General features: G+C 32.4%; 3 protein-coding genes across 3 annotated transcripts; all 3 read left to right on the top strand.

Annotated features, from left to right (window-relative positions):
* Positions 1–2,216: 2,216 nt before the first annotated feature.
* LOC114746844 (PLAT domain-containing protein 3-like) lies at positions 2,217–2,953 on the top strand. The gene is made up of 2 exons (XM_028935131.1): positions 2,217–2,318; positions 2,416–2,953. The coding sequence occupies exons 1-2, from the start codon at positions 2,232–2,234 to the stop codon at positions 2,818–2,820; spliced, it is 492 nt and encodes a 163-aa protein (XP_028790964.1). The 5' UTR covers positions 2,217–2,231; the 3' UTR covers positions 2,821–2,953.
* A 1,598-nt stretch (positions 2,954–4,551) lies between these two features.
* LOC114746806 (AT-hook motif nuclear-localized protein 15-like) lies at positions 4,552–4,998 on the top strand. The gene has a single exon (XM_028935087.1). It carries the CDS (start codon positions 4,552–4,554, stop codon positions 4,996–4,998), a length of 447 nt encoding a protein of 148 aa, XP_028790920.1.
* Positions 4,999–18,832: 13,834 nt separating this feature from the next.
* Positions 18,833–19,510, top strand: LOC114746843 (PLAT domain-containing protein 3-like). Its single transcript, XM_028935130.1, has 2 exons — positions 18,833–18,965; positions 19,071–19,510. Exons 1-2 carry the CDS (start codon positions 18,879–18,881, stop codon positions 19,473–19,475), a joined length of 492 nt encoding a protein of 163 aa, XP_028790963.1. The 5' UTR covers positions 18,833–18,878; the 3' UTR covers positions 19,476–19,510.
* The last annotated feature ends 678 nt before the right edge of the window (positions 19,511–20,188 follow it).

Genomic DNA, 20,188 nt, shown 5'->3' with positions numbered 1-20,188 from the left:
AGAAAAGTTGCTCGTAATACCTTTAAGTGAGATCCACGACAGCATATTAACAGCAAAAAAAAAGGTCCGTCGAGGGCCGTGCACACAGAATACGATGTCACTGGGCGATCCTTTTGTTTTCTTTTATATTTTTTTGGCCAGGTGCAGTGAACTTCGTGGCACCGGTACACTGAATATTTGAAAGAATACTCCCTCTCCGTCAACAGTATAAATCATTCTTTAGTCCAAAATATAAGTTACTTAAAGAGTATTTATATTTACTTAGACAATTTTATTCCTGCAATTAATGTTTAAATATACTCTTATAATCTTATTTATAAGGCACTTCCAACATATTTTACACAGATCAAGAAAAATCTTAAAATGCATTAACTCTCTATTAATATATAATAACTTTTTAACTTTACCCATATTTAATATATACATCTTTCCAAAAAAAAATAACTATCCGTACTATAATAAATTAAAGACAAAATAGTACGTTCACGCTAAAAATTCAATGAAGTGACTTGTAAATAGGACCAAAAAAATCTTATCTCTCTGCTTTATAAAAAGGACCAGAGGAGTAATTCATTTTATCTTTCTCTTTCTCTTACAACCTCATGTAATATGAGTAAAGTTGGAAAAAAAAATTTAACTTGGAACAAATTTAACTAGTCAACTACTCCTCTGGTCTTATTTATAAAAGCAAAGAGAAAAGATATTTTTTATTGGGTACTGAGAAAAAACTTTTGGTATAGATATACAATTTTACCCTTAATTTGTTATTATGTTAACTTTATTTACATGACGTATAATGTATATTAAATAGAAATGAAGTTGAAAAGTTGTTAAAATTTAAAAGAGAGTTAATAAAGTTTGAGATTTTTCTTCATATATATAAAATATATTGGAAGTGATTATAAAGAGGATCCGAGAAGTAACATTTTTTGATATTTATAAATTAGTTAAAATGACGCTCTTTTTTTATTCCCATCTTACAAATGGCATTGCATTATATACCTTTACACCTCTGTATCTAGTCTTGTCTCAATGGCGATCCATCCTTGTTAGGATAGGACATAACTAGATTAATAGGAACATCTCGTCTATTATTTTTTTAATTTTAAAAATAAATGCATTTGGAGCCAAGAAACTCATAGCATAGAAAAAATAAATAGAAATTGACTAAAACATTGACAGTAATAGAAAAATAACAAAAAACAAGTTTTTTTTTTCTCAAGACAAAAATATATAAACTTAAAATATCTCCTAAAAACTATCATGTAACCTATACCACAAAAAAAAACTTATAAATTATAAACAAATAATTATAAAATTGTCCTGATTCCATCACCATATATATATTTTTTAATTTCATAAATTTATTTTCCTTATTATTACAATAACACTATGGAAAAACCATTTTGCACGAATCTATAGTTTTTCTCAATTTTAAATTTGGCACCTGTATCTTTTTCTCTCCTAATTAAACATTATATCTTTGTTTTGTTAGCACAATTAGCTTTTGCATAAGAACTGACAATGCTAATAGAGCAAAATTACAAAACTTAACGATGCTATATAACAGAATCAAATTAAAGTGTTCAAATAAGGGAGAAAAGCACGCAGATGTCAAATTAAAAATTAAGAAAAACTATAAGTACTTGCAAAATGATTTTCGCCAAAAAGGATTGGACGGAATATTCTGCAATACCAATCAAGTATTGTATGACGATGACATGTCCAACCCATTTATTTTATGGCAAAAGCAAGTCCTAGATTTGCAGTAAAAAAATTTCACAAAATGAATATAAAAATTATTAAATTTTAAAATAGGATTATTTCATATATTTTAGAAGAAACAAGATAATTTTTAAAAAATCATGATTTAGAAAAAGTGTTGGGTCAAGTACTCCTCTGATCCTAAATATAAGACCTTTTTATAATATAATTTATATTAAAAAAATATCTTACGTTTAACACTGACGGAATAAAATTTTAGGATCTTTAGACCGGAGGGAGCATACTTCTATCCCAATCCATGTGCACGTGGTCACGTAATCCAAAACATAAAATATTGAAGATAACACTTCGGAATTTGTATCCCACCAACGTGTCACAGAATTCAGAATATGCGGCGTCCATTGTGAACGAAAAAGGTGCGCGCAAACACGCATATATATGTATCGGTTGTTTCGGCACTCATTACTCTCATCGATCATCACTAGCATCACAAACTAAACATAATAATGGCTCTTAGAGTTATAGCATTGTCTCGTATTGTGTTTCTTCTCTTTCTCTCACTCATCAGCTTCGCAGCAATATTGGCTACATCTGTAAGTAATTAATCAATTGCTCTCATGTATGTATGCGTCGATCCATCCATTATTAGTGTCAATCTTTTATATATTGTGTGTGTTCGTATGCATGCAGGAGCAGTGCACATACATTGTGAGAGTTAAGACTGGAGATCGCAAAGATGCAGGAACCGACTCCAAGATGACCCTCAAGTTGAAGTCCGCTTCTGGCTTTAGCTTTACCGTCGACAACCTTAAAAGGTGGGGCGTCATGGGAGCCGGTCACGACTACTTCGAGCGGGGCAACCTCGACGTGTTCAGTGGCCGGAGCCCTTGCCTCCGTGCTTGCGCCATGTCCATCGTCTCCAACGGCGAAGGGAACAAGCCAGGGTGGTACTTGGATTATGTGGAAATCACCATGGTTGGAGGCGGCGGCCAAACTTCCAAGGTGTCGTTCCCGGTGAACCAGTGGCTGGCTCTAGACGAATGGCCTAAACATCTCTATGCCAATGTCAACTTATGCCCCCGCCCGAGGACTTGAGTTGTTCTATTTCTGTTGTGTGTTGTGTTGCATGTATCTATCTGCCTTTAATAACGTGTGTGTTGTGTCTGTGTTACGTAATGTTTGTCATGTGTTTCATTCCAGTATTAATAGCCTGTTCTGCACTTGCTGGGTGCGACATGCTAAGTCTCTTCATGTGTGGAATAAATTACTACCTCTACTACTTAATATAAAAAGTAGTTAGAGATTTAATTTAGTTCTAAAGATAAGATCTCAATCCATTTTGTTTCTACTATTTATTTATATTTTATCCCCAAATAATCTCTATGATGATTTCATATGTTAAGAAATTAATTTCCACCAATGGGTAGTTCGACTGCACAGGATTAACCATAGTATTTTAAGAAAAATAGTATTTATTCATTGCGAATAATTAACTTAACTAATTTTTTTAATATTCAAAAATTGGCTATCCAATAAAAGGTAGTAGTATCCTATATATCATTCCAGAAACTATGGAGAACACGCATTCCACCTCCACTGAACTAAGAGTCTGAGATGAATAAATTTAGTAAGGAAATTAGCAAACATAATAAAATAATTTACTATCTCTAATTCTTAATATAAGAGAGAATTTGATATTTAATTTAGCCATGGATATAAAATTTTAATCTATTTTACCTCCAATACTTATCTATTTTGCTTCCAAATAACATTTATGTTAATTGCGCAAGTTAAAGAGTTTTAATGAAAAGGTAATTTCAATGTACATTTTTCATATGGATATTTTGGGATCCATTTATTACAAATAACTAGTTTAATTAATTTATTTAATTTTTATAATTAGTTATACAACAATATAAATGATATTAAAAATGAGAGGTAGTAAAAATTTCAAACCGACATCCTGCAAACTGTTAATGTCATGTATGAGTAACTACGAAAGGTGACTTCACAGTCAACGAGATAAAGATACTTCGATGTTACGCGCGCGCGCACTCTCGAAATGAGATCCACAAAATATAAAATATAGTATCAATTATGACTTGTTCAAATTTGAGGTCCATTGAATTATAAGCAAGGAAAAATAGCGTAAATATAGGCAATTTGCCAATTTGCGAAAAATATAGGGCAGGCCTCTTGGGATCCAGTTGTAATTTGTAATGAATGTAAAATGACCAAAATATCTTCTTCAATTTCAGATCCCTTCAATTAGTTTACGAAATTTCAATTCTAAATTCGTGATAATCAGTTATAAATTTCGAAGGACGAGTCCTTAAAGACGATCATGAAGTGTAATAAATTTACAATTGAAGGGGTCTAAAGTTAAAGGGAACAATGTGGTATTTTACATAAGATAGCTGGGACTACAAACGTAACCTATTTCAAATTATACAAGTCTACCTAAATATCTGAATCAGTTGGTCGCATCATGATTATATGTAACTCCCTTTCAGAAACTAAAATCTAACCAAACGATCCATATAGGTATACATATTTGGCTTCTTCGAAGATTCCACGACTTTAAGCAGTAGGCACGAAACTTCTGAATCGTAGAAAACATGAAGGTAACTCCCAAAGCCACGAAACCACTAAAAACCATATAGCAGAAATTGCAAAAAGAAAAAGGGAGGCTTTTCCTAACACGCTTATCTCCTTAAGTCCAATCACTATTAGAAAAACACCTTTTTATACTATTTAATTTATGCCAGTTATTGCGCTGACAACCTTTCAAATTAAAATTCCTACCAATTTAGCTTGTTTTAATTTATGCCAGTTATCACACTAAATGGAAGGTTCGAGATTCTATCTCTGTCCGGCGCATTTTTGCCTGCCCCGTCGCCGCCTGGGGCCACTGGGCTAACTGTGTATCTCGCCGGCGGCCAAGGGCAGGTTGTTGGTGGAGCTGTGGTGGGTTCACTGGTGGCGTCGGGTCCTGTGTTGGTAATTGCAGCGACATTCGCTAATGCCACTTATGGGAGATTACCACTTGAGGATGAGCCATCCGGGGAAGAAGTTGAAGCGAAAACACAGCAGCAATCAGCAGGAGTGAATTCAGCAACTTCTGGGCCTCCTCCTTCAGCATCTCAAGCTTTGAACGAACAAGTTTCGATGCCTATGTTCTATAATTTGCCTCCAAATTTGCTACCAAACAATGATCAAATGCAACAAGACGTGTTCTGGGGGAATCCTGTTCGCCATCATCCTCCTTACTGAGATGAGAGAGGTGTTTGTTCTTTTCACTAGTGATAAGTTTTTTTGTTCATTTGTTATGTTTATGAGAATCTCGAAAGATTGTGTTTTGTATAGATCCCTCTCGTACTGGTTGTTGCTTCGTCTTTCCTCTAATCTGCCCTTTTATTTTTGCATGGAAGAGCTTCATTCATGAAATGACTAAAATAGTAACATGTTCCAGAAATATGCAGGTATTGACATTCATGGAGGGTAAGCAACCAGAGTTGTTGAATCTGCTTGCTTTTGCTATTGCTAGTTTAGTGGTAAAAGCAGTAGTAGAGTTGCTGGAAAGTCATGTAGGGTTGGTGAGATCAGGCTGAGTGTGTGAAAGGTGGGATGGACTGTGGGCCGATTTAGAATATTTTGAGTTGCGTATCTAAGTTCTTTGCACCTAAAACAAAAGGTGTAAATATGATAAAAAGACTGTCTTGTTTGGGACCCTTTCCGCGTTTATGTAACGGGCCAACGAGAGCTGTGGACATGCTCTTTGCACCTAAAATAACAAGTGCAAAACCACCCATCGTACGCTTTTAGCAGTAAGAACTAGACCTTCTCACTTAAAGGGGAGAGGAGTGTAAAACCATTGTTCTCCTTTTTTTTTTTTAATAATATATGACTATTTGATATTTGATGAGGCCAGGGGGTCATTTTTGAGAATTATTGGATTTAATTGCGAATATCTTTTAAATGTATTTTTTATATTCATACGGATAAACCTCATTCTCAAGTGCTGGGAGCATCTTTTACGAATCAACACTTGTTCTTGTGGTTTTAGGTGGAGGCTAGAAAGGGTGGGGGGAGTAATTGATTCAAAGAATTGGCTTGGGCTGCTTTTGGGAAAAGGAATCTCAAAATTTTGTTTTTTATTTTTCTGCCGTCACAATTGAAAAATTATTTTTGAAGGATATTAGGCCTATTTCAAACAAACACATCTCAAAATTTGGCACTTCAAAAACAGAGCTTTGGCTATGGCCTTCAGAAATTTAAATCCATAATTTTTTCTTTATAAGTTTAATTTAGAGGTCATTAGTTTGAGAAATTTTTAATGGAATATAAGATATGATAACACCAAGGTTGAGTTGTTTCGTTTGTTATGTTCTTTTTGGGGGGGGGGAGTAATTAAGATATCAATGAACAATGATATCAATATAAACAGTTCAGGGTTTTGCTTGAAATTACTATTCCAACTTCAAAAACAGCTTTTGAATTAAGCAACTTTAGTACTGAATTTATATAGAAAATTTTGCTATCAATAGGTATGAGCTATGATTCAAGTTTCATACAATACGCATATTATGTTGTGGTTATTTCATATGCCATAAAACTACTTCTAAAAAAATTAATCCAAACATCATAAAACAATCGAAATCAATGTGGTTTGTTTGTGTTTTTTAACGTAAGTAGGGGATATGTCATTTGCTGGAATACAAACAATTCCATTCCCTTTCAATGGAACCATTTAGGGCGTCATTCGGACAAGTCACCCGCTTTATCATGAGCCAAATTGGCCCCCAAAATAAAAGTGATAGCAACAATAAATAACCAGTCGACGCACCAAAAGAAAAAAAAACAGAGAGAGAGAGAGAGAGAGAGGCGATGACGTGCCATGGATTCCCATATCCATGATCGATACAGGTTTGACCTTATCTCAGAACCAAAATTAAAGTAACAGGAGAGGAATGAAGTGAATTTATATATGTCATTGTTATTCGTTGACATATAGAAACAACATATTGTGTTATTTGATACCATAGTCGTATCAGCTCTTGGTGGGGAAAAGTGAAATCCGACAGCAAAATTTTTCTTTCTCATCTCCTCAAATTCTTTATCATACCTTTTTTATGAATGAATGGCCCAATAATGATATACCTAAATAGGAATTATCTCTTTTTTTAAGGAAAAAAGTAATTATTTTTTAACAATTGATGATGAATTTTCATTTCATTTCAATTATTGGTATTAATGAGTTAATATGCTGGTTTCAAAAATTCAAATATCATATTCTCCTTACCAGAAGATAACAATGAAACCATGCTTATTGATTATTTCCAAATATAATTATTACTCAATGAAATTGGACCCAATTTTTAATGAATCAGATTTCAAGAATTGTAAGGGTTTTTATCAAGATTTTCTCAATGTTTGTATTTATCATGTTTATAGTATTAACAAAGTTAGTAACATACACTTGTCAACTTTTCTAAAACGATTGTTTCTCATCCTCAAGCTCTAAATAATGACATCAAAATCATGGATATATTACCAAAAGCAATCATATATAAACAAATTTTCTGGGCAATTTCCTCTATACTTTTAGCAAGTTCTTCATTATATTCAAAGTGTAACAAAGATGGACAACCCTTAAAGCACAATTATCCATGAGGATTTTTTGAAAAATCTTAGCTTGAATTTAAATTTATAATAAACTTTAATAAAGATTGATCTTTGGCTTATAGAAATTAATATTGTAAAATCAGATAATAATTTTCTTTCCAAAATTTTGTGACCTATGTCTTCTGTATCATAAATGTGGTCTAATGAATTGGTCAAACAGTAAGCACTTTTGATTGCGGAAAGTAGTCCAGACACTAGGCACGTAGATAATATGCCAACTTTTCAACCACGGACATTATTTCGGTTGCTAAGGTTTATCTGAATTTAGAGTGGTGGGAAACTGGGAATTTGAGTTTTTGCTGTCGATATAGAAATTTCACTGGTCTCGTTGTTTGTAAGGTTGATTGCAAGTATTTTTTAAAACTGCGAGACTTATTCTAGAGAGCTTCGAAATTCATCTGGTTAATGCTCTTTTGTAATAGAAAAAAGTGCATGTGTGTGTATAATATTTATGGATGGTGCAATAGGTTGCGTCAGCTATTATACTAACCTTTCATGTATAGTCGAGGTCTCCAGGAGGGTTGCCCCTTGGCTCTTTCTTTAAGGCTTGGCCCTTCCCCCCCGTCCCCTTCATATGATGTTTTTCTCCCGACCTCTTGTTTGTAGTCTTGCAAGAGACGTTGTCTCTCTTTTCTCATTTTCACTAGAGTTATCCTCTTATCTTTTGTTAATACAAAATGGTTTTTCACAGCAGTAAAATATAATTTTTACACTAATTTTGTAATAATCAATCTAGATGTAGCCGACTTACAGCAAGTTTTTATGGTGCTAATCAATGAGCTTTTTTTTTTTAACGTAAAAATTTTAGATAGGTTTTCGAGCTCACCTCAAGCGGAGACATGGCACTTAAACATCTCCTTCTAGGAGATAGTAATGTTGTTATACCCTTAGATATTGACCCAAACACCCCATTCTAATATGTCTTCCCAAATGCTGCAATGGGGAATCGAATCCCCTCTTATTTGAGTAAGAGGGCAGTTCTTTACACCAAACCTGTGGATGATAGTACAAGTAGAAGCCAAGTTTTTTTTTCCAAGCCAAAATTGAGTTTTTTTTACTACTTTGTTTTTTTTTTCCACTGGTAATATGCCGCAGAAGTTGTCCAGCCAAAAAAACTTTATGATATTAAAAAAAAAAAGAATGAAACAAAAGGGTAAATTAATCCATACAAGATTTGTTAAAAAAAAAAAATAGTTGTTGGATTTGAAGAGCTTCCCTTTCTAACAATAACCGCATAGGGAGGGGAACCTCCAAATCCAGTGGATGAAACTATGAATTTTTTTCAAGATAGTCTTTCTAATAATAATAGTTATAGACAATACATTCGATTAACATGAATATTTTAGGAAAAACAATACCTATTTGTTACAAATAACTAATTTACTTATTTTTTTAATCTTCTCAAATTAGTCAATTGGCTCTTATATTTAGAACAAGAGGTAGTATTATATATTTTCATTATGTATAAAATATAAGGAACAGAAATAAAGATTTCCATCTTGTTGAGGCAAAACCTCTCGGACGCACGGAAAATGGAATAACAGAAATTTTAGAGAGAGAGAGAGAGAGTGAAAGGAAACCGGTTTAATTCTAAACATCCTCTCACAAGCCATATAATACTCGGTCCCTCTAATCATAAATATAAGAATTAAATAATTAACTAACAAGTATTAAGGTAATTAATAAGATAAATGTATGTTGATTTTTTAAAAAAATATTCTCTCAATCATTTTCATTGAAACTGTCCTCACTAATTCAATAGCATGTGGCATCAGTCCGGGAAAATAATTATATTTATTAAATAAAATGAACTGAAAACTTATATTTAGATTAAAATAAATCCCTCAATTAACTATCATATTTAAGGCTGGAGGAAGTAATTCGCAAGCCTTCAAAAACGTTCTTTTAATACAAGATCAAAAACTTATGTATCAGCCAAGAACTTTAAAGTGCAATCCTGTAAACATGGTACATTTTCCCGCAATCTTATATTTGACACTCACTAGAATATGGGAGGAATTTCGGATCAGTCATACGATTCATATTTATTACTCCTTCCGGTACTAAATAAAAAACCTATTTTGCAATATAAATTACACTACAAAATAGGTCTTATTTTTAAAATCAAAGGGATAATTTTTATGCATATCTTGGGAGGCAGATATATCCTCAGGCAAATTCATGGGATGAGTCATAAATCACGTGTAATAAATTTCACCCTGAAGCTGGATAAATTTTTATGTATGTTATAATCAATTATTAATTCCAGAAAACAAAGCTAGTAAGCTCCTATTTAGGTGGCAATTTTTTTTATTGTTTCAATTACCGAAATATTTTTAACCGTACGTGAAGGAATCGCTTCTGGTTTGAGAAAGGAGAAATCAGTGTTGACCCCAATCACTCCTAAATCCTAATTTGTCTCGTGATCCTTATTCATAGAGCACTAAACTATGTATCTTTAAATTGGAATCCTTCGAGTACGGTTCAATATACTCTTTGAAACAATATGCCTATGACGCGGTAGGGAATATACATGCTGGGATAAATCTATTAATTGAGGTCATCCTTAATATTTGTAAATTATGACAATTTATAGAGACAGAGATAATTGCAGATAAACTAACTTAATTAGAATAAATCGAGCGTTTGTAATATAATTCATATATATTATCTCTTTTCAAAAGTGGCACTTGTTATACTTCTCATGTAATTATGGACTTTATGGTTGTGATTATAGCCAAGTTGCTTTTTTTTTTTGGGTTTAATTTGTTTTAGAAAAGAAGCATACACTACTACAAATGTTGTTATATATAACGCTTAATACTTGACAGTTATTAAAAAAAGCAACAAATAAGATGAGGCAAAGTCCAAAAAACATTTATTTGACTGTTATTCATTAGAAGTTTAGAACTGTCAAATATTATATACACATATTTGACGGTTAAATGTAGAAGCCTAAAATATCTGTTAGGAAAATTTTTTTAAAACAATTATTTGACGGTTGGATCTAATAACCGTAAAATAAATATATCAATTTTTAGTTTAGATTTAACACTTCTTATTCTTAAATCGTTGAAGCTCCTGCTCTTTCTCCAGCAGCACAGCTCAGGTTTTTATCTAGAGCTCCATCGACTCGTCTCTACAATCACCCCCTTCCTCTACTTCTTTCTCCATCACCACTTGGCTTTGCTCTCTGTTCTTGCATTCTTCTAATACAATCTCTACTTTGTCTGATGCTTGCTCGGTGTTCATTGTGGAAGTGTGTGGGAGTCGATTTCAAAGAGTGTGAAGCCCTAGGTTACAATAACAAAGAGAAGGGAGAAGCCTAGGTGATGCTTTCACTAACATCTCATGTTTCTATTCTCCTCATTTTAATCTCTCTTGTTTTGCCCCTTCCCATGGTGAAACTTGGGCAACACTGTCGTTCATTGTAATTAGGTTCTATCACATCCCCACACATCTGTGAGGACTCCAACACTCGTCTATAAATTAAGGTATTTGCTATTTCAGGTTATAACTGTTGTGCTTTCATGCCCCGGTATTCAATTTAATTTCTAATTGCTGCTGTATATGCTCCGACGCTGCTGACATTATATATAGTCTAGGGTTATGCAATTCCTGCCAACTTTCTGACCATCTCCCAAAACGATTTCCTATGCCGGGTTCCACCACCCCCCCCCCGGTTGCCTCTTTTGAAATGGTGAAAGATCATATTTTTTGAGGTCTACTGATTTTTCTTTGTACGGTCGCATGTTTATCGTCCTTAGACCTTCCTTCCAGTTGTGAACATGTCTTGTAACCTTCAATACTGCAGTTGAAACTGAAGGGGATAGTGGTGGTTTTGGAAGAAAGAGGAAAGAAAGGAAGAGGAGTTGAACGTCGGTTTTGGGGAGGAACTAAATAAAGGAATAGGAATAGCGTTATCCATTTTGCCAGCCATTGCATCTTTGCCTTCTCCCTCCTTCGTCTCGCAACACACAACCATGCGTCACATTCTTTTAGCTCTAATATTTTCAAATATATCGTTTTATCAATTAAGATATATTTTTTTTATGACAATTAAGATATATATTAAAGCTTCGCTTTTTGTGAAAAAATAAAATTTGTTGATTAATTTGTTTTAAAAAATTATTATATTAATATAAAAAATTGTTATATCAGCTTTTTATCCATACATAACACGATCTAACTAAATTTTCAAAGTTATGTATTTAAAATAAAGTATGAATTATTCACTCAAAAAAAAAAGTATCAATTAATTTATGTAATACATAAATAAAGATACAAACTAGCATACGAGGGTAAAATAGTAAATTGATTGTTACTATTCGTCCTTATCTTCTCTTGAATCAAACAAGGGATCATTAAATATCCTTCCCTATCTCCTCCTCTTTAATCAAACCAAACAAAGTAAGGTTAAAATCTCCCCCACCCTCACCCACCCTACCCTTCCCTCCTTCCTTTATCCTCCCCTCAAATTAAATAGGCCCTAAAAGTGCCTATTTTTTAATCGCAGAACAGCCTCCTTCTCTTCATAGTCTGGTGTTTAAAATAATCTGAAAATGGAGAGGAGCTGAGAGGACAAGGCTGTTTACATGGAGAATATTTCCGAGGAAACTGCCAACAAATACGTGGAGGAGCAAATGGTCCCAAGTTTCTCCAATGTGTGCTCATTGTAACTCTGAAACTGAGGAATGCTGCAAATTTTGCGTGATTGTGAATATGCTAAATCCCATTGGATCAATCTGGTGAGTCCTAAACACATGGGATTAGTGCTTATCTCATTGCAACTCTTGCTTTTTTTACAGCACCTCTGCGCGTGACTGGATTAGTGCTAATCTTAGAGAAAACATGGGAAATGATGATGACATGGATTGGGATCTCTTATGGAGAATTTCTACATCAAAATTCTGGATATGGAGGATGGAATCTATGTTTAATTGTAGTTTTGTAAAATCTTCTGATCCTTCAGTTGTTACTAAGCATAGTTGGAAGAATTATGTTATGATCTCAAGCAATTTGGAAGTATTGAATTAACCAAAGTTTGACAAAGCAACAACTTGGTCTCCGCCTCCTTTTGATTGGGTTAAATTAAATATGGGTGGAGCAGTGTCAACAAATTCTGCACATGCAGGATGTGGAGGTGTTAGTAGAAGTCATAGTGGACACTGGATTGTGGGCTTTTCTTATCAAATCGGAAAATATAGTGTTTTGGAAGATGAAACTTGAGCTATCTTGAAAGGTTTGGAAATGGCTTGGGATCTTGGTTTCAAGAACGTCATGCTTGAAACTGATTCTAAGGGTTTGATTGATATGCTGTCAAAGAAGGAAACAAGAGACATTGCAACCCTCATGATAACGCAGATACAAGATATGCTGAATCTCCAATGATAAGTTGAGCCAAATTATATATCTAAGGGCCGGAATGAAGTTGCAGATGCTCTTGCTAAATTGGGAATTTCTAAATCCTCCTTTTATGATGTTTGCCTAGATGACTTAGGGTGTGTTTGGCTCAATAGAGGGAATGAGAGGGAAAGGATTTTAATGGAGGTAAAGGAGATGAAAAGAAGGGAAGGGATTTTAATATTACCTTGTTTGAGTTAATATGAGGAGAGGAATTTTAATGTTATCTTTGTTTGGTTTAGAAAGGGAGGGGAGGCAAAATATTTTTGTATAGACAACTTTGCCCTTATATTTGATAGCAACTTCTTTTTTTTTTTTTAATATATATTTGATAGCATATAAACAAGGGAAGAGATGCATAATTAAATCTATAAATATGCCAAATTACATACAATTTGGCAGTGAAGGGTAACATGAAATTATAAGAAAATAATATGGGCGTATTAGTTAACACAAGCCAAAATATTACCCTTTCCCTCCAAATTCCCCCAACTTTAAAGGGGAGGCTTATGAGAGGAGGGGAGGGAAAATGTATCCCTCCCCTCCTAAAATTTTTATCTACCAAATAAGAAAAAATAATTAAAATTTCTCCTTCTTCCTCCTCTCCCATCCGAATCTTTCATACCAAACGAACTGTTAAGGGCTTATGTGGAGAAAGAGAATGTGGGATTTAGTTCCCACCTGACTTAGTTTATTTTTTTTAGTTTGGGTTCAGCCCTCTTTTGTACCAAAAAAGAAGCAGAAGAAATCTGAGCCCTTTGAATTGATCAAAAGGGACTGGTAGGTGTTATTTTGTTCTATTTAATAATAAATCAAGCCCAATGGCATGCACGCCTTTTTACTTTTTACCCCTATCTTTATTTTTCAAGACGAATTTTCCTCCCATGCTCATATATTTATAAGTTAAGGTGCACATTTATCTTGAAAATTTTTATTCAAAAATGATGGGTATCCGAAAGTTTTTTTTAGAAGCAAATTTGTCAAAAAATTTAAAATCATAGTAATATTATTCCCTCCCGTTAAAAATATAATTTTAATAGTGAACATCAATATTGTAACGGTCAACGTTAAAATTTTAAATGCATGGGGCAACATTGCTACGATATTAAAATTTTAGGACAAACTTGCTTCCCAAAAAAATTTATGTACCTAATATTTTTAAGTGAAGATTTACGGGGCAAATTTACATTTCAACTTTGTATTTAAGCATACTATTATTTATTTATTTTTATACCAAGCTTTCTCAACTCTTTTATAAAAACATGAAAAACAGATTTTTCTTTTTGTTAATATTTATGGAGAACAAGCATTTCACCTCCAAATATGAACTGAGATGAATACATTTGATAAGAAAATTATAAACATAATGAAACAATTTATGAACTTTGAACAGACTTAAAGTGTTATTGTCATGTAGAAGTAACTAAAAAAGATTACTTCACTTCAAAAGCATCTTAAGAAAGCCATTCGTGCAAGGGTGTGAGTGATAGATCATTCAGGTCCATATAACAATATTACAACGACACTTGTGTCTGATTTTCTGCATGCCCTCATTCATCTAATTTTGTGAGTTAATTAATTAGAAACTTAATCTCCTTATTAATTAAGGGAGTGAGACTAAGTCTAGTGATTTTGAATTAGGTGTATTACCTCAATTGAATCACTTTATACTTCTTATGTTAATATTTCTCATATCACTTGCCACCTCAACATTCGCAGTCCTTCAGTCTCGATCTAGAACTAATGCAGTTATACTCCTTTAAGTTTTAGATGCATGAGGTAGTTGAAAATTTATTTTAGCCATAACCATGAGCAGCATTATATTAATCTTCTTTATTTTTCATGTTTATTGTCTTTTCCCTCGGATTCTTATTTGGTATATCAATTATGTTGATAATACTTCAAAAAGGTTATCAAAATAATAATTATTTTAAATGACTAGAACACAATTAATTACATCGTGAGCTTGCATTTTGCACGAAATTAAAATAAGCCTCATTTTTTTTATAATTCATTACTAGTGCGGCTACTTATAAATTTTATATCATAAAAATTATATATGTGTGTATTTTCATGTTCCAAAAACCTTCTTTTGCTATGCACAGATAGCTTTTTATTTGGTTGATCACATTACGAGAAACTAACATTTTTCACTAAATCCAATCCCATTAGTCATGCTCCAAAATTTCTCGAAGCTTAATTTGAAATTTTTAATGTTCTTATTATTCAGAAATTTATCAATAAATGTTTCTTTAAAAAATTAACCATATTATAAATACTTATTAATTAACTTGAATGTTGTCACTTTTCATGGCCATGTAGATCTTGGGTTTTGAGATTAATTAAGCTAAATTAAGGACAAAATACATCACAAATGAAATTCCACGAAAAAATAAAAAGAAATGAACATGTATACTTGGACTTGGTAGTGTTAAGAAAAGAAGCCTCGCTTTTCAAAAAAAATCTTGAGGGGTTCATTATATTATAATTAACATTTAAAAAAAATCCTGCAAAACCAGAGGAAACTAGTGGGTATATGAAGACAATCCTTGTGCTGGCTTGGTTGTATTTTTCCTCCCGGCAAAAAGATAAGCCTTTAAAGGCTTCATCCATGTTTCCTTTGAATCTATGGTAAGGTGAGCACATTCCATTCTCATTAAAAAAAAAAGAAGGTACAAAGTACTCATCTTAATCTGAATTAATTCAAATTAATTTTGGATGGTCCAGATTCAAATTAAATAGGTTTTATATTTTAAATAAATTTTTATTTTAATAGGTATAAAATATAAAATAAAAATAATGTTATAACCAACACTTTTTAAAAAATAAATTTATTATTAGAAAATTGTAAATTAAAAACTTTAAATCCCAGCCACTCATTTAAATGATTGGAATTTCAGTGTAAGGATAAGCATCGAAGAAGGAGAAGTCAAATAAGGCTGTAGCAAGTAGCAACCATTAGAGTCTGCGAAACCATCGTTGTCAGTCTCACGTAACCAATTGATGGGCGCATCTCTATGGCGGCGTGCCAAGATATTGATCTTTACTTAAGTTTTTAAAAAATAAGAAAAAAGTGAAAATTAAAAGTCTTGCTTAAACTTGGTTAATTAGCATGCTGCATGCCCGCTAACCATCAAAATACTACTCTATTTTTATTATAAAATTTTTTTAATTAAATTATGCTGTTTAAAAAAACAGTTAAAAATAATTAATATGTACAAATATAATTTTTTTCAAATACAACCCTAAATATAAATAGATAGATATAAGAGAGTAATAATGAGATAAATGAAAAAAGAGAATGTATTAAATAAAATAAACTCTAGATAAAATAGATAATAATGTATTAAATATTTAAACAAATTTAAAAAAATTGTATAAAAAGATGAACCTATTTAAAAAATTAGATTTTATAATGGAAAACGGAAAGAGTAATTATTTCGAATTTCAAATTTCCTCTTCGGTTTCTCACGGAATCAACGCAAAAACACTCTATTCGTTGCGGAAAAGTTACTCGTAATAATTTTAAGTGGGATCCACGACAACATATTAACAGCCCAAAAAGGTGAGTCTAGGGCCGTGTACACAGAATACGATGTCAGTGGTCGCCACTTTTGTTTTCTTTTTATATTTATTTGCCAGGCGCGGTGGACTTCGCGGCACTGGTGCACGGAAAATTGGAAAGAATACTCCCGCCCCGTCTCCAATACTAATCATTCTTTGTTCTAAAATACTCCCTCCGTTTCTTATTATAAGAGACGAATAACCGAATTACGTTGATTAAAAAAACAGTTAAAATTAGTTAAGAACAATTAATGTGTAAAAAGTATAATTTTTTTTCCAAAAATGCCCTCATTAATAAGGAGAGAGAGCATGAGAGAGAACAATAGTAAATTCTTAAAAGAAAGAGAACTGGGAAAGAGAGAGAGTGTGAGTTGGAGATAATAAATATGGGTAAAATAAGAAATCAACACAAAAAAGTAGAGATAACTTTTAAGTGTCTCTTATATTTAGAAACATGCTATAAGCATCAAATGTCTCTTATAATAAGGAACGGAGGGAGTATAAGTTATTTGAAGAATATTTATACTTACTTGACAATTTTATCACTGTAATTAATGCTTAAATATACTCTTATGATCTTATTTATAAGTACTTCCAGCATATTTTATACAGATCAAGAAAAATCTTAAAATGCATTAACTTTTTATTAAAATATAATAACTTTTCAACTTTATCCCTATTTAATATATACATTTTTAAAAAAAAGATAATTATCCACACTATAATAAATTAAGGACAAAATAGTACGTTCATGCTAAAAATTTAATGAAGTGACTTATAAATAGGATAAAAAAAACTTTTCTCTTTGCTTTATAAATAGGACCAGCGGAGTAATTCATTGTATCGTTCTCTTTCTCTTACAGCCTCATGTAATATGGATAAAGTTGAAAAAAAAATTTAACTTGGATCAAAATTAACTAGTCAACTACTCCTCCAATCTTATTTATAGAGTAGAGAGAAAAGATATTTTTTATAGGGTACTGAGAAAAATTTTGGTATGGATATACAATTTTACCCTTTATTTGTTATTATGTTGACTTTATTTATATGACGTATAATATATATTAAATAGAAATAAAGTTGAAAATTTGCTAAAATTTAAAAGAAAGTTAATATAAAGTTTAAGATTTTTTTTGCTATGTATGAAATATATTGGAAGTGATTATAAAGAGTATCAGAGAAGTATCATTTTTTTATATTTATAAATTAGTTAAAATGACGCTCTTTTTTATTCCCAACTTACAAATGGCATTGCATTATATACCTTTCCACCTTTGTATCTAGTCGCGACTCAATGGCGATCCATCCTTGTTAGGATAGGACATAACTAGATTAATAGGAACATCTCGTCTATTATTTTTTTTAATTTTAAAACTAAATGCATTTGGAGCCAAGAAAATCATAGCATAGAAAAAATAAATAGAAATTGACTAAAAAATTGACAGTAATAGAAAAAATAACAAGAAACAAGTTTTTTTTTTCTCAAGACAAAAGTATATAAACTTAAAATATCTCCTAAAAACCATCAAGGAACCTATACTAAAAACAACTTATAAATTATAAACAAATAATTATAAAAATTGTCCTGATTCCATCACCATATATATATATATATATTTTTTAATTTCATAAATTTATTATCCTTATTATTACAATAACACTATGGGAAAACCATTTTGCATGAATCTATAGTTTTTTTCAATTTTAAATTTGGCACCTGTATCTTTTTCTCTCCTAATTAAACATTATATCTTTGTTTTGTTAGCACAATTAGCTTTTGCATAAGAACTGACAATGCTAATAGAGCAAAATTACAAAACTTAACGATGCTAACAGAATCAAATTAAAGTGTTCAAATAAGGGAGAAAAGCACGCAGATGTCAAATTAAAAATTAAGAAAAACTATAAGTACTTGCAAAATGATTTTCGCCAAAAAGGATTGAACGGAGTATTCTGCAATACCAATCAACTATTGTATGACGACGACATAACCAACCCATTTATTTTATGGCAAAAGCAAGTCCTAGATTGCAGTAAAAAAATTTCACAAAATGAATATAAAAATTATTAAATTTTAAAATAGGATTATTTCATATATTTTAGAAGAAACAAGATATTTTTATAAAAAATCATGATTTAGAAAAAAGTTATAGGTCAAGTACTCCTCTGATCCTAAATGTAAGACCTTTTTATAATATAATTTACACTACAAAAAATGTGTTGCATTTAGAACTGACCGAATAAAATTTTAGGATCTTTAGACCGGAGGGAGCATAATTCTATCTTAATCCATGTGCGCGTGGTCACATAATCCAAAATATAAAATATTGAGGATAACACTACGGAATCTGTATCCCACCAACATGTCTCAGAATTCAGAATATGCGGCGTCCATTGTAAACGAAAAAGGTGAGCGCAAACACGCATATATATATGTATCGGTTGTTTCAGCACTCATTACTCTCATCGATCATCACTAGCATCACAAACTAAACATAATAATGGCTCTTAGAGTTATAGCATTGTCTCGTGTTGTGTTTCTTCTCTTTCTCTCACTCATCAGCTTCGCAGCAATATTGGCTACATCTGTAAGTAATTAATCAATTGCTCTCATCTATGTATGTGTCGATCCATCCATTATTAGTTTCAATCTTTTATATATATATTGTGTGTGTGTGTTCGTATGCATGCAGGAGCAGTGCACATACGTTGTGAGAGTTAAGACAGGAGATCGCAAAGATGCAGGAACCGACTCCAAGATGACCCTCAAGTTAAAGTCGGCTTCTGGCTTTAGCTTTACCGTCGACAACCTCGAAAGGTGGGGTGTCATGGGACCCGGTCACGACTACTTCGAGCGGGGCAACCTCGACGTGTTCAGTGGCCGGAGCCCTTGCCTCCGTGCTTGTGCCATGTCCGTCATCTCCAACGGCGAAGGGAACAAGCCAGGGTGGTACTTGGATTATGTGGAAATCACCATGGTTGGAGCCGGCGGCCAAACTTCCAAGGTGTCGTTCCCGGTGAACCAGTGGCTGGCTCTAGACGAATGGCCTAAACATCTCTATGCCAATGTCAACTTATGCCCCCGCCCCAGGCCTTGAGGTGTTCTATAGCTGCTGTGTGTTGTGTTATGTATCTATCTGGCTTTAATAATTTGTGTGTTGTGTCTGTGTTACGTGATGTTTGTCATGTGTCTCATTTCGGTATTAATAAACTGTTCTGCACTTGCCGAGTACTACATGCTTAGTCTCTTCGTGTATGAAATAAATTACTACCTCTACTGCTTAATATAAAAAGTAGTTAGAGATTTAACTTAGTTCTAAATATAAGATCTCAATTCATTTTGTCTCTCATATTTATCTATATTTTGCCCAAGTAATCGCTACGATGATTTCACATGTTAAGAAATTAATTTCCACCAATGGGTAGTTTGAATGCGCAGGATTAATCATGATATTTTAAGGAAGGCAGCATTTATTCCGCAAATTAGTTATCCAATAAGAGGCAGTAGTATCCTGTATACCATTCCGGAAACTACGGAGAACACGCATTCCACCTCCAGTGAACTGAGAGTCAGATGAATAAATTTAGTAAGGAAATTAGCAAACATAAAAAATAATTTACTATGTCTAATTCTTAATATAAAAGTTAATTTGATATTTAATTTAGTCCTAAATATAAAATTTTAATATATTTCGTCTTTAATATTTATCCATTTTGCTCCGAAATAATCCTTACATTAATTGCACATGTTAAGGAGTTTTAATGAAAGGGTAATTTCAATGTACATTTTTCATATGGATATTTTGAAAAA

The sequence above is a fragment of the Neltuma alba genome, unplaced genomic scaffold (assembly GCF_004799145.2).
Source record: "Neltuma alba isolate B1F8T4 unplaced genomic scaffold, ASM479914v2 tig00005117_pilon, whole genome shotgun sequence".
NCBI lineage: Eukaryota > Viridiplantae > Streptophyta > Magnoliopsida > Fabales > Fabaceae > Neltuma > Neltuma alba.
This window is presented reverse-complemented; position numbering and strand designations above follow the sequence as displayed.